The sequence below is a fragment of the Thunnus thynnus genome, chromosome 8 (genome assembly GCF_963924715.1).
Source record: "Thunnus thynnus chromosome 8, fThuThy2.1, whole genome shotgun sequence".
NCBI classification, from domain to species: Eukaryota; Metazoa; Chordata; class Actinopteri; order Scombriformes; family Scombridae; genus Thunnus; species Thunnus thynnus.
In genome coordinates, this window is record NC_089524.1 from 30,535,200 (window position 1) to 30,551,193 (window position 15,994).

At 39.0% G+C, this 15,994-nt stretch overlaps 1 protein-coding gene across 1 annotated transcript; it reads left to right on the forward strand.

The window, feature by feature from the left end:
- The first annotated feature begins 855 nt into the window (after window positions 1–855).
- On the forward strand, window positions 856–15,732 carry uhmk1 (U2AF homology motif (UHM) kinase 1). Its single transcript, XM_067597935.1, has 9 exons — window positions 856–1,631; window positions 3,127–3,256; window positions 4,251–4,437; window positions 4,548–4,745; window positions 5,413–5,507; window positions 5,650–5,726; window positions 5,814–5,912; window positions 6,081–6,169; window positions 6,289–15,732. Exons 1-9 carry the CDS (start codon window positions 1,319–1,321, stop codon window positions 6,433–6,435), a joined length of 1,335 nt encoding a protein of 444 aa, XP_067454036.1. The 5' UTR covers window positions 856–1,318; the 3' UTR covers window positions 6,436–15,732.
- Window positions 15,733–15,994: the final 262 nt, after the last annotated feature.

Below are 15,994 nucleotides of genomic sequence, written 5' to 3' on the forward strand. Positions count from 1 at the left end.
TGAAAGAAAGTTAATTATCCTTAGTACTCTATCATGCCATGGATTTTCTTTATGTGTACTCAAACACTGTTAATATTACTGTTCATGTTCCTAATATGTTTTCACTGCTGGTCTCCTCACTTCCTGTAAGGCAGTTTGATGCATGAGGTTGATCTCACCTCCTGAAAATTATACACTATTGTCTCAAATTAAGCATCATAAAGTCACACAAACAAGCAGCTAAAGTAGATTCAACACACACACTGAACATTCATTGCAGTTGTGTTGAATTTCATCATCCTTTACACATTTCTGTTTCTCAGGTCACTCAGTGTAACTCATCTACAAACTGTATTCAAAGTCCAGACAAAAACTTGACTTCCCTTCTCTTTTTCAGTGTTGGTAGACAGCATATTGAAGAGTCAGTCAAGGATTTGGGGGGAATATACTTGTTTTCTGTCTTACCCAGAGTCATATCAGAAGAGACAAGCAATGTCAAAATTGTGACTAGTTTCTGGAAACAAGTGAGTTACAAATGAGGAATGACCTGATAATGGATTCATTGTTATTAAGTAGTTCATGGATTACTCTGAACCTAGGACTAGAAAGGCTAGTAGATAATGATCACTAGAGAGACACTATATTACTGAAACATGAGGTAATGATTATACTTCATAATGATAATACTGAGTCGTTCTTGATTAAAGACGAGACAAAGCTACATTTCATATGTGTTAGCCTGAAATGCAAAAATCGGTTTGATGGAAGCCAGAGGGTATGATGGTGGTATAGAGGGACAGATGAAGGGACCCTCCTAACCGACAGGGGGCAGACTGCAGGAAAACACGCACCGCAAACCTGCAGTGTCGAAAGCAGAAACGGAAGTGAGATTAATATCAACAACCTGAGTTTGCGCAACTCAGCCAAAACTTCACTGGAGTCGGAACAGATATACTCCATAAAGTTATTAAAACCGATAAGAATGCCGTAATAAACCCCGGCACGTTATGGGGGAGGCGTTTTCCTGCACGTCGTGGAAGTGGTTTGTTTCTGTGCGTAAACTCTGTGGCTAGTTTAGCCATTTGGAGGAGCTAAGTTAGCTCAGTTTTTGTCAGCTGACTGGTGTGAACTCATTTTGACAGCTCCAGTAAGCAAACAGTCGTTTAATATGCTCAGATATTGCTCTGTGCTTAGTTTTAACGAGGCTGCAGGTCTAGCCAGGTTGTTTGCTCGCTGGTAGTGTTTATGATAGAGCCCGGTTCGCTCGCAATGCTCCTGCAGCTGCTCCCGCCTGTCAACTAGCTGGCTCTTCTCCTCCTCCTCCTCCTTCTGTCGCCCGATGGCTCACTGCGGCTCCTCCGAGCCGAGCGCGAAGGTACAGCCGCCGCGTCCGGACAGCGGTGCCGTTATCATGCCCTCACAGGGTGGCGTAGACCAGAGCATGAAGCCGGTACTGTTCGAGATCTTTGGCGAGATTTGGACCGTCCAGTCGCGGCTCGGCCAAGGAGTGTCGGCCTCGGTGTACCGGGTCAGCTCAGGCAGAGCCACCACCGCCGCCGTCAAGGAGTTTCAGGCCGACACTCAGGGAGGAGATTACGGGTTTCACAAGGAGAGGTCGGTGCTGGAGGACATCCAGGGACATAAAAACATCGGTAACAGCATTATTTTTCCTGTGTGAAAACCTGCAGGGTATGAGTGGCGTGAAGCATAACACAGAGCCTGTCACGAAACCAGGGAATTTAAATGTCATTATAACCTTTCTATAAGAGACGGGAAGATTGCATGGTGGTGTTTATGATACTGGATTGTTTTGATCAAGCCTGTGTATAGCCTTCATTTATGCTTTTTAGTTGTAGAGGTCTTTTAAATTGAGAACATGCCAAATTCCATTAGAAAACATATCAATTTAAGAGGAACTTGCTTGTCATCAGTGCTATGTACTTGTCCTGATATTCTCTAAGACATTTTACAACTAGTTCAGGTATTTTTTTAAATTCTGCTTATGATAACCCAGGAAACAGGAACTTACTTCAGTAATATGTCAGTCTTCAAAATGTCGTTGGCCCAATCCCAGACCAGTCCCTACCCACTACCACTTCACAACCAAGTGTCACTCCAAATCAAATTACACCCGCAGCTGTGGAGGGCACTTCTAATGAAGGGGGAGGGTATAAATGGATTGCCAAACTATGGGACGCCCTTGCCACTTTACCAGAACAAGGAAGCAGACGTCACCATGGCAATGGATAGACGCCGTGCTTGCACGGTTGTTACGCTGTTTCACAGTTTACGAGAATTAGAATGAGCTATGAGGTAAATTTGACACATTTGAATTATTCTTATGTAGGCTTTGCATGCATGCAGGCATTTGTGGGTTTGCTACAAGTCAAGTGACCTCAGGGGCAAAGTGACATTCAACTCAGTTTTGTTTTATCTTTTCACACCACACATTCTGAGATTTTGTTTGAGACTGTAAAGTTAGCGTGAGGAAAACAAAAATGCTTGATCTAAAATACTTGACAAAGTAGAAAGACAGAACTCTTACATTTGTCTGTTGTTTCTTCCATTCTCCTGTTGCATGTGCACTTCCTGTTAGGACAATCGTAAGCCTGCACCGATGCAGACTCGCTATTTAAGGGTTTCACAGTCCACTTACACTCAACGCTAATCTGATTGGGACGGCCCTTAATATGGGGAACCTCCACATGAACACGCAAACAGAGGCGGAGTGGATAGGACGAGGGGATAGGAGCTGGTTTGGGCCATTCTGTTATTCCACAAAATAGTTGATCATAGAGAGCTCTGTAAACAACATATTATAACACTTTAAATACCTCTGCAGATGAGCATTATTATAGTTTACTGTTACACATTTCTCCTACAGAAAAGATCAGGGGTGACATTTAATCAGTTTTATATCCAATCTCAAAGCATGACTCATAGTCGAGTATAATGCTGCAGCCTCACTGAATGAGTGAGTGATTTTTTTTATTTATTTTTTTTTAAAGGAAGTCCTTGTTGATAGATGAAGTGAATGGTGTTGTTAAAGAGGACGTTCATATTTACCGTCTCTTTAACGTCATCTGAATGCAACAGTACAGGCCGTTCTGTTTGTGGTGACAGATGTGTTCTCTACTCTTGATGCAGCGACATTGTACGGGGTGTTCACCAACCACAGCTGTATGGGCGTTGCCACTCGCTGCCTTCTGCTGGAGCTCTTGGATGTCAGTGTGTCGGAGCTGTTGGTGAGAGGCAGCAGCGGTACCCAGGGTGGCAGGTATGTGAAGTGATGTCAGTGCTCATCTTACAGTTTAACCCTGACTGTGTCGGGGTTGCCGGCTCATCAGAGTGGCTCCACTATGTCCAGACTGAAACGCTTAATGTGTCATATTCATACACTCTCTCTCATTAAACTGGGAAATCACCTTCTCCGCCGGTGTGTGTTTCTGAAGACCAGTAATGATACTTTTCCACTAGCGTCTTGCCATGCAGGTAGTTTCTGCTGCATTTGGTGTCAGTTTTGCAATATCACTCTTACAAACTTCCCTGGCCCCCCTAATATAATAGAGCTGAATAGAACTGTGTTTGTGCTTCGAGCATTCAAACATGTGATGGTGAAATGAGGCACTCAAGGTTTCTGATACACTGAGGCAGTAAAAGTTTCATTTACTTAAAGCTTGACATGACACCGTGCACACTTCCACCTACTGGTTAAACAAATGTGCTGCAAATAACCGGCATGTGAATTCTGTACATGACACATACAGCAGCGCTAATGTGTGGTGCAAATAGCTTAATGGCAAAAGCTGGTTCAAGTCTCCTATTGTGAGCTGTGCACTTATGTGTTTTTTTGTTGACTGGCTTTTTCCACTGAATAAATCTCTTTTGATAATATTGATAGGAAATGGTAAAATATAAAGTAGGCAATACTCATTACAGTGTCAGTGCTGGTTTTACAGACTGACTGGTCATTATTCAGTATTTAATAAAAGCAGGAATTGATAAGAGAAATTGGTCTTATGCTATTCATGAACTGAGGCCATTTAGTGCAATGCTGCCTCACAGCACCGGTCAAAAAATGAAGCCTCCTAGTATGTGAGTATTTCAATAACTCTATACTGTATGTACTTGGTTCTGTGGCCATCACAAAGCTGAAAAACTACTAACCTGAATGAATGCTTCAAATTTATTGAAAAATCATATAATAAGTAAAGCTGTCATATACAAAGGAGAGCTTTGGTTTTGTCTTTAATATGATGTGCTTTTGGTAGACCCCAGCAGGGCCACTCCATGTGGCTCGTCCAGCACTGCGCCAGAGACATCCTGGAGGCTCTCGCCTTCCTTCACAGGGAAGGCTACGTCCACGCCGACCTCAAGCCGCGCAACATCCTCTGGAGCGCTGATGACGAGTGTTTCAAGCTCATCGACTTCGGCCTCAGCTTCAAAGAGGGAAACCAGGTGGGATGTGTGTGTGTGTGTGTGTGTGGGAATTTGTAGGTTTGGGAAAGATGAGCGGGGATAACTGCGGACTTTGTTTCTAACTGCGACCCCTCGTCACCTCCTACCAGGATGTCAAGTACATCCAGACAGACGGGTATCGTGCTCCAGAGGCCGAACTTCAGAACAGTCTGGCCCAGGCCGGGGTGGAGATGGACGGAGACTCGGGTTGCACGGCTGCCGTAGACCTGTGGAGCCTGGGCATCATCCTGTTGGAGATGTTCTCAGGAATGAAACTTAAAGACACCGTTCGCTCGCAGGAATGGAAGGTATATGCTGAAACCTATTCAGTGTGGATCGCTGTATGAATCAATGATATTGAAGGTCTCATTGTGTAAATGTTTAGTAAAAAGGTGTATTCTAGCATGGAAATTAAACAGAGTGAGATATGTTTCTGTTGAAATATGTTTACTATATGTACAGACTAGATGTGGAGCTCGTCTGACAGGGCTGTGGGAGTACACCAGGCAAAAAAGGTTGTTTAGATGATTAAAGGAAGACTAATCAGTTTAAACGTTTGGTGAAACAGCTGGTTTAAACAACTGAGATTTATTTTTTAGCTGTACCTAATAAATGAAAAAATTCTAATTCCGTAAGATTCTTTTTGCAGGTTTGAGACTGTAATTAAACATGCAAAAAATTAAGTAAGAGGAATGATGTCCTTGGTTGTAACAGTAGGTTTGATAGTTGCCCTTAACTAAGTGCTTCACTTGAAAATAACAAAGTACAACGTATTGAATCTTTTTTTTTTTTTTTGAAAAATTGATGAATATGACAACAACAACAAACATATACTCTACATTGATGTTAGGAATAAATAAATTACTCAAATTTTGAATTTTGTAGAATTTTTACAAGTTTTGGATGTTATTCGGGAGGAAAAGTCCTTGTTGCAAAAGTAAAACAGTATTCTACGCTCTGCTTTCTCTCCTTCAGGACAACAGCACGGCCATTGTAGACCACATGTTTGCTAGCAACAGTCTGGCGTGCCCTGCCATCCCAGTCTATCACCTCAGAGACCTTATTAAAAGGTAATCAGAGGACTATTTTGCTATGTACTACACTCTGTAATGGTATTCTCACCTGTATAAGCAGTGGAATATCGACTGTGATGATAATAATAATAATAATGTCATTGATTTATATCGGATGTTTGTCACTTTGTGCGTGCAGCATGCTTCTAAACGACCCAAAGCAAAGATGCACAGCTGAAACTGCCCTGCTGAGCCCATTCTTCAGTATTCCCTTCGGTATGTGTCAGCACTTGAGACGTCTACCAAGATGAACACGTTTCTCCATAGCTGTATTTACATATATTGTACGTATGTGTCTGCTAGCTCCTCACATTGAGGACCTGGTTCTGCTGCCCTCTCCGGTACTGCGTCTGCTTAACCTGATTGATGACAGCCATCTGCACAATGAAGAAGAGTATGAAGGTACTACACAACCAAAGTGTTTTTGTTTTTTTTTTAATAGGCAATTTATCTGTTAAGTTTCAGTCATTTTGTTTGATCAGATTTATTCCCTTTTTTCTAGTAGATTGTTTTAGAACTCCACGCAAGCACTTCTGTATTATTTGTTTTGTCTGTCTTTGTTCTTCCCAGACATCCTGGAGGACATGAAAGAGGAGTGCCAGAAGTACGGCTCAGTGGTTTCTTTGCTCATCCCCAAGGAGAATCCAGGGAAAGGACAGGTTAGACTGTTGTTCTACTTAACGAGGGTGCCTCTTCAGAAAAATTTCAGTTCAGTTGTTGGAAGACAAAGACAATATTTGACAGCTGTTTCATTGTTCCACTTTTGTGCATCCACCAGGTGTTTGTAGAGTATGCTAACTCCAGCGACTCCAAAGAAGCTCAGAGGCTGCTGACCGGCCGCACCTTTGATGGGAAGTTTGTTGTGGCCACCTTCTACCCTCTCAGCGCCTATAAAAGAGGTTACTTGTATCAGACAGTGCAATGAAGTTCTAAAGCTCAATTTACACCTCTGCATTATTTGCATGTTTAAAAAAAAACACTGCATAGGGCACCACAGGCGAGAAAGATTTCCTCTTAAAAAATAACTTCAAACAATACAAAGTCGCAAGTGGTTACCCTGCAGTTTAAGTCAGAATAATTCACTTATAATATAAATGAGTGTAGTTAAACGTTCTGCATGCTATCCACGTGGTTTTCTCCAGCAAATCTGTGTTTCATGCAGAGTGTAAATTGAACTCAGCCGTGAGGAGCGTACACCAACAGCTCATTTTCGCTGCATCCAGTCTGTGCGATACTCTTATTAGTGCATATCCATCCAGTGCTTCAAGGTGACCTGCATATGTCTTGTTTAATTCACTTTCTCTCTCACTCATTCAGAGGATTAGTGTGCTGAGAGGATGCATAATAATAATAATAATAATAACTGAAATCTTCTCTGATGAGAATACTAGATAAGAAGTATTTATCTAATAGTAGTCTAGTGTGCCTCAGACATGAGCAAGTTTGAGAATCCTCAATCTACACAACATCTAAATAGTTGCATCTCTTTTAGATAAATCATAAGTGAAACACTTAATCTCATCAGTTGAGTCATGGATGTGATCAGGTAAATGCAGCAGGATAACACTGATCTCCCAGTAATAAAGAATGGGAGTTTTATATCTCAAACTTAAAATCCTGATGACAAAAATACCCTGAAAATTGCATCCCTGTAAACTGAAGATGTCCTGTGGTAAAATAATTATCATTGTATTATTGTTGCCTAATTATATTTATGTTAATTAGAGGAAACTGCATGGTACAAGGGGATATACAGGTGTCCTCTGCCAGCTCCTCAGGTGGTTTTCAGGGAGAAATGATTTTGAGTGACTCTTCCACCAGCTGGTAGTTTTCACTCATTCACTCTCTGCTATTATCTGAGCAAGCCAAGGACAGCCAGTGCCCTGTCCTGTAGCCTTATGGTTTGTAGCTTTTTCTTTACAGAAGACATACTCGGAGTATACTTTTATCAAACGTTGACTATTCTCCCGTTTATGAGGATGATGATAAAGTGAGATTTGTGTTTTGACAGCAACACTGAAACACATGACATACATGCTGAAAATGATCAGCTTTGTTTGTCTTGTGAAGTTAGAAAACAACAGATCCAACAACTCCCTTGTTGGAAAATGAGTCTATGAACTAAAATCGCGGACTTTCAGACTGCAGTAGAAAATGTCTTCTAATTAACTAAAGCCAAATACACTTAATTTTAACTTGTAGTTATGGTGTATTTTGAATAACAGTCTAGAGCCAAAGTGTGGAGCAGTATATCACTGTTCAGAGTCTCACTGAGATGATACAAAAAGCAGACATACAGTAGCCATTGTACATGTGACAAAAAGAATAGTTAAATGCCACTATGTGTAGAATTTGTACAGCATGTTTCAAACTATTTGAAAGTTTTTGTTAGTACAGAACTGAGACAGTGTTGGTGGAAATTGGAGCAGTTTCTGTTCTGCTTTTACCAGCGTCTGACACTTTCAAATCCTACACATGGTGGCAGAGATTTCTGCAGTGGCTAACATACCCTACAAGGAGTTGGTTGTACCAGTTGTTCGTACATTCAAACTTAGCCTAATTATAACGTAAATGTTTGCTAAGTGGTGCATTACTAAATTAAAATTGGTTGAAACACACAAATTAGTTCTTATTTAGAGATTAGTTACTAAATATTTACACCCAGTAACTGCCAGTTTTAACTGTTATGTAGCTAACTGACCTGACTAAATTAACAGTAGCTCACTAATATATGACACGTTGATATTTAAGAGTAATAAAAGTAATGGAATATGGTCAGCATATTAGACCTGACACTCATTCAAAATGGTATTTAATCATGATGTGAAATGTATGAGAATATTAAAGTTAGATTTCACAAGAATAACACAGTACCACAAATTACAAAATGCAATGCGAATAATGTTCAGTTAAATGACAAAGTAATGTTGGTCAGCATAACGTGATATTTCCCACTCATGCTGAACATCATGAATACTTCTATCTCTGAAACACATTTCTCCATGTGTGCATATATAAATAAAATTAAAAATAAGTCATACATACATTCACAAAGGATTGGCAGTTACATTTAATATATTTTTGGCTCTATTAAACTGATATTTTATATTACAGCTTGTGATGCTACAGTCACTTCCTGTTTACATAGTTCATCGCTTTTGATTAGATTATGTTTTCCGAGCAACGAATTTACACATTACTAAAGTCTTTAAAAGCTAAGTTCTAGCAGTGCAACACATTTACTGAATCACCAGTTTGAAACTAGCTAGTAGTAGTAGTAAGTTAGGATGGACATTACACACAGTCTTAGTATTGGATTTACGAAAAGCTGGTACAATCTGTTCCAAATGGATAAAGTGTAATGTTATGCAGTCTTCCAGTGCTTCAAACAATGCTGTTATACAGTTAGTCTGTGCATTGGGCAGATTGCTAGTCCAAAGTTGACATGTAGCATATTGTTGTCCTCTGGAATTAAATACATTTCACCTGGGCCTCTGTTTTTGGAGTACCCCAAAGACAGGACATACAAATGTTACAAATTCAAAAAATGTTGCCAGTTGCATGACAAAGAAATTAGTTCAAAGAATACATGATATGACTGAAATGTCATAAAAATGTGCATTCTTTGAATTGTGGTTTGTTAGCTTCTCAAAAACTTGAAAAAAATATCTCTTGGAACCAACATTAAATAATTGTTGTTGTTGATGTTATATTATATTGGTTATATCAGGGCAGTAAGACAGTTTGACCAATTGAGTCCATAAAGAAGCATGCTTATGTTGGACAGCAGAGACAAAGAGTCAGCAAACTTGGAGTTTTTGAAGTGGAATGTAGTTTTATTTACATTGAACTGGTTGTGCTTTTGTTCACTTGGTATTGTTTTATCTATTCGTTGCACTTTGTGATGCTAGTGGATATGCAACCCCCATCAAGCCCACTTTGTCACACTGAAACATCAGATGATTTCTACACAAGTGCCCTATGCCATTCACAAGCTAGCTAACTAACCAAAATGCTGCTATAACAACAGGTCTTGCTACATCTGCGTGCATTGATTCCTTATGTAGCCCGAGCCGTTGCAGATGCCTTAGTAAATAATTCCCTCCCAACAGAACACAAAACCAGACTGTTACAGATAATAAAATGGAGCAGTCACCCATTTCACTTTCTTCATTATGCTACACATTGCTCATTTTCACTATATTCTTGTCAAAGCAAGACAGTGTAACTCTTAACTCTTCATGGTAAATGCTAAACTACTACATTTAGCTAAAATGCTAAGCTATTGTAACAGCAGTACAAGTAGAGAAGAGTTATAAAGTCAGCGAACTGACTCAGTAATGTGCGTTACTGAGTTTGCAAGTTTGCTAATGTTAGCTAACATTAGCCACCCAAGCTACTTGTCAAACAAGACCATGTAAGGCTGTAGCAGCAAATCCCCGAGTGTATTGAATTGAGCAAGGATGCATTTTATTGCTTATGAATTCTACTTTTCAAAAATGAAGTTTTATTATGATTATTATTTCTAAGAGGAAGAATGTGTGATTTCTTCTCTCTAAAGTTAGTGTGTGAAGAGCTGATATTGGTTCGCTCATCTTGTAGAGCACAAACATAGAGCCCTGCTCTGTTGAAATGGGTAGTGTGATTTGAGCGTGTAAGAGAATCTAGATATTCTTATAAAATAAGAAAATATTTGAATCTTCAGGACATATAAATCCTCTTCCTGAGACCTGTTTTTAATATATAATGTGTTTCTCCTTCCCATATTAAAAAATGTTAAAATTCTGCAACTAAAAATATGAAAACCCAGAGTCAGAGGATATGTTGAAAATGTGAAAAGTTGCAGTTTTTCTATGGACTACAAAAACTACTTTCTGTATGCCTCAAATGTGAATTACAAATTTGCCAGACCAGAGCATTGCTGGCTTAAAAATCTTTATTTAAAACTTGAATTCGACTCCAACCACTTGACTATATAGCACTTTCACGTTAGCAGTCTGTGGGACAAAAGCAAGAGTCCACTTAATCTTTTAAAAAATTCAAATGTATTTTTGAATTGTCTTATTATGCAGACCAAGCAACCCCCTGTTCCTGAATGAACTGAGGGGTATAAAAGCTCAATCAGTGTTGTAATTTACCTGCAACCGGTAGTCCTCAAATAACAATAACGGGCTAAAAACAAATTTTCTTCCAAAGTTTTTTTTTATTTTTTTTTTTTTTTTATTTGTTCCATAGTTTATCGAGGATGTCATCTTTTATAATACATGCATATTCCTCTAAGGCACAAGGCCAACATACGATTACTGATGATGAGTATGGGCTTTAAACTCTGTGGCTTATAAAGCACTATAAGGAGCGTTTGGACATTGTTAACAGAACTCCCTTTGGCTGTTTGTGTTTGATGACATGACATGATGCATGACAAATCAGTGTGTGTACGTTGAGCTATTTACATGGTATTCAGATATAGTGTGAGTGTAGACTTGAATAATTGGAGGGGCTGTGTTAGTGAGTGTGAGTAGAATCTGTGCCATGTTACGGGTTAAATCTGAATGTGAAGTGTTAGACTCAGTCTACATGATCAAAAAGTGAAATGATCAAAAATATTTTTGGGTACGCTTTATTTTATACATGTCTGTAATTTCCTCATAATTTTTGTGGAGAGAACTATGCATTTTGGTACTAATTGCAGGCAAACTAGAACATTTTCTTGAAAGGAAACTTTATTCTTCGCATATGCTAAATTTATATGTTTACCTGCAGACGAATTTGACATGTTTTCATGTTCAGCTGACCTGCTGTGCACTGACTAAAAGACAGGTAACACTCGCAATTCATTTGAATGTGGCAATTCAACACTTTCCTTCACTTTTAAGAAAATGTCTTGAAAAACATTAGGAAAATATTTGAAAAAAATATGCAGAAATTACAGACCTTTAAAATATAGTTTTTTTTGTTGTTGTTTGTTTTTTTGAACGTTGGAGATGCAGGGCCAGTTAGAGCTACCCCCACTTTTTGGTTTTTTTTGGGAGCGTGGGGGGGCATTTTGCCTTCATAATTAGTTAGTTTACAGTGGGAATACAGACAGGAAACATGGGGAGAGGGGTATGACATGCAACAAAGGTCTGCAGCTTGAATTGCACTGACAACGTTGCAGTTATTGCACGTTGCAGGTATGTGTCTAACCACTACGCCACCAGTAAGCCCCTCATTACCCATATTGGGTTCACTTTATAGTGAAATATCCACATTTTGACAAAAGTTGCTAAATGACGAAGAGCAGCAAGTGACGCAAGGAATTGTGGTACTGACAACAACAAATCCTTACCTGACACAATGATACAAATGACAGAAATAAAAAATTCCATCTTTCACAGATCTTATCGAGGTCTATATCGAGGGTTTTCATGTGGTCTTCCACACCTAAACTGTGCTTTAGCTTTAAAGCTCAGTCCTGCTCCTCCCTTCAGTTTAATAGGTGCTGGGCTGTATTCACTGCTCATTAATAATGGCTTTTCATCGTCATAAAGCCCTTTCAGAGACATGAACACTAAGCCACAAGTTACAAACAAACAGGTGATAAAGGAGAGACGTATCGAAGTAAAAGAGTGTAAGAAAGAACTAAATGTAACTTTTACATCAAGTCAGTGCTACAAACAACATGTGCATCCACTGAAGAGCCTTTGTTTCAAGCCACACTGCCATTCTTTAATGCACTGCAACATAACCAGTTTATAACTGGTTAAGATCTTGTATCATCTTGTATCACACACTGGATGAATCTGTTAACAGTGTTTGGTGTTGATTCATGTTTAGTATTAGGTTTTTTGTTGTTTCTGAAGTTTGGGTTTCTATAATTTGTAGTTTACGTAGAAAAAAAGTAGAGCACATTTCTCTCTTGCAGGCTGCACCTTAGAATTATAATGTGACCGCCCTGCCTTTATGAATGAATGAAAATGCTACTAACTGATCCAGCGTTTGACAATATTTGTTAACCATGTCTGCAGTGGAACAGTAAATCCTTAGTTAGTGTTTTAATATTAGACTCAAACATTCATTCAGGTTATAGTTGACCTGAATGATGTAATATCAAGTTGTGTGCTGCATGCTTATCTTCTTGGTGGAACGAGCAGAAGCAGCAGATTTTTGTTCTTGTTTACACAATTATTACTTCTATTAATATAAGGTTAGATGGAATTAGTCTTCTTGTTTCTTTTTCTGAATATATACGTGTGTGATTTGCAGACAAATACCTTCCAGATATATGAAGCTGTGAAAAATTGGAACCATGTTGGAACAGTCTTCTCTCAGTACAGTTTATATGAATCCTACTAACTAACTGTATATGTATGCATTGTTCTATTTTATCTCAGTTATGGTGACACTGTGTGGTAAATATCCACAGCCACAATTAACCAATGAGTGGATGTAAGAAAAGACTGGCCTGATTTGATCTGATTTACAGGCTGGTGGTTGACAGTGTTGGTCAGCAGGGACAGAGAGGGGATAAAGTGAAGAAGAGAATCAGATGCCTTTTTAAGAGCTGTGTCACACACATTAGGTGATCCTGAGCCGACAGTGATTTTCTTCCAGTCATTACTGAACTTCATATTGTAGAATTAGGTGGTTGTGTGTGTTGCTGTTTGCCGACATGCTCGGCTCCATTCTCTTCCTGCCTGGCCTTTGAGTTCTCCATCCCTGTCTTTGTTTCCGTCTCGAGCAAGCCTCTTTAGCAGTCACTCTTCCAGCTTTTAAAGCCTCTAGACAAGATTGGTACTGGTCTTCCCATCTGTTTGAATTCAATTCAGGTTTTGTGTGAAGGCACTTAAAGGGAAATCCCTGCTCATGGGAAATACCAGCAAAATCCAAACACTCTTCTGCAAATGCAGTAAATTTGGGGTTTATTCATTGAGGCTGCATTATATGATTTCTGGGCGTTGAATTCTTCACATTGCAAACACTTACTCCTCACTGCCCTTTGGGTCTGTCACTGAGCTAAAGTGTCGCCCAAAGTCAGTTTACTTTCCATTTTCTGTCATCTAAGACATTAACTTTTCTCTCCTATTCTTGTTTTTGCTGCTCAGCGTGGCTTCTTTGTGCACTGACGGAGATTCAGGGTTGTGCTTTAATTTCACGGCACCTGACCTCTCAGCCTGACTTTGATAAGCTCTCAGCACATTTGTGCATTAGTGTGTGTCCAGATAAGGTGTGTGCGCACATATGTAGAGGATGAAGTAGCTTTAAAGAGGTTTTGAAGGCAGCGTTTGTTGTTGTCACAAGAGCTGTCTACTTGTGTGCATGGCATGTCTGTGTGAGACAGATATGTATGTAACATTGCGTGTCGGACTAGTTTAGACTATTTTACTCCATGAAATTATCTGTGTGTGTGTGTGTGTGTGTGTGTAGTGTTATAGCTGAAGCGCTGTTTGACTGTTTGCTTGCAAAAAGGCAATCTGGAGTCATTTTGAAAGAGTCAGTTTGGAACTGAGCAGTAAATATGCAAGAGTTCAGCCAGCCATTTATACTCTAATGTCTTTAGTATCCATTCCTATTAACAAAAGCACACATGATGTGGGCTAACATTGAAACTCTTTACAGCACAGACCATAAAAGCTGGAGTTCAGTTTTATCAACAAAAACTGAAATAGAAAAAAACAGGAATCAGCTGTTTCATTCTACTGAACAGAGGCTGACACAAAACGTTCAATGAAGTCAGCTGAAGTTTTCATGAGTGCTAGAGTGCTGCCAAGTCACTAAGACTACTAGTTGACAAAATTCATGAACTTAAGGTAAATATGTGCATCACAGTTCAAACAGTGATTGTGTAATTTTACTTCCAAATGTTGTCTGTTGGTCCATTTTTAAACAATCCATGTAACTGTGATGCAGCTTCAACAATGGTCCCCTGTCAATCAAATCAACGAAGTTCTTACTGGTGGCACAAAAAAACCATCAGTTAATGTGAACGATAAAGCTGTATTCATTTAAATAAAAATTAATTTGTTTTGGCCACCAGGGGTCAGCAAGGGTCAACTTTAGAACATACCGACATATGACTTTATCATCACCTGATGATAAAGTTGTTGTGGTGAATTGGTCTATAGTACAGTAGACACGGAGCAACATCAGCATTCATTTGGTGCTTTTTTATGAAAACAGCCAGCTGCTGCGGCTGGAAAAGAGGTTGATGATAGCCAAGTTTGCAGGCCGGGAAACAAGAATCCTGACCCCAAATAAACAAATAATTTAAGAGTTGAGTATTAATTCTCTGTGGGTTCATTACTATTAGAGACCAATTTCACATTGTAGGTAGTCATTTGATTGATTGTCAATATGAAAATATTGATTAGTGCAGCTTTAACTGTCCATGTTAGGTCAGAACATTCAGGTATTTTCACATAAAATCTGTCTCTCACCCCTGACAGTGTCCAAGTGGTAAAGACATTTTTGTGACCCACAACCTGAATTAATGAAGATTTTTTTTTTCCAACAATAATTTAAACCCAAATCTCACCAACTACTGTTGGGTAATAAAGTTTTGTAATAAATGTGAAACTGCACAAACTCCACAAGTCTAGAAACACCAAAATACCAAAAAATGAAATTTTAGGAGAAGGGATAACTTGCACAGTAATTATTATCAACATTCTGAGCTTCTTCAGAGTCTGAACAACTCAGAAATGTCATGTCTTTATTGTAATATTTAAGACAAAAATCAAAAGACAATCCTTATGACAGTTGTTGCCTTTTTTGGTGGAGGTCTTCCTTTTGGCTTCATATGAACCAGTCTGGTTGAGAAGCAGTTTGTTGAATGTTGTGTAAACGTTGGAATTCGATATTAGATAATTTTCAAGAGAACAGTGGGATATTTGAAGAAGTGGGGTGATGATTGATTGATTTGGCCAAATAAATTGTCATGATTCTCAGTGAAACATTAAATTATAAAGAGTTCATGTTCATTTTTACTGTCAGATAATCTGTCATCAGTCAGTAGTCCTGCTCTTCATTAAATGTCCCACAGTTGACTGAAAACAAATGATTGTTACTCTTTGTTCTGCTCAAAGGAAGCACAATGTGAGAAGTTCACTGTATGAAAGACACATCCAACATGTATGAAAAGGTGTGAGTCAGTCCATGCTATACAGCCTTCCAATTGAGAGTGAATCATGGTACTCATGCTGTTGTCTTTGAGTATCTCATAATAAAATATGCTTGACTTGAACCAATGTGTGTCTGGTCTCTTGGGGCTCAATAAGTGACTGATTGATTAATTTAATGTTAGGCAGGAAATATATAACTTATTTAAGCCATGTAAGATGTAGAGTTGGAGATGCCTATGGTATAGTGTGTAGCCTGGACCAAGCAAGAAAAACAGATCTGTTTGTTAAGAGTACACAGTTAAAGACAAAATCCAACAAGTACAAAAATAAGATGAAGAACTTGGGGACAAAACCATCCCAAACAGTACCCCACACTGCATGTTG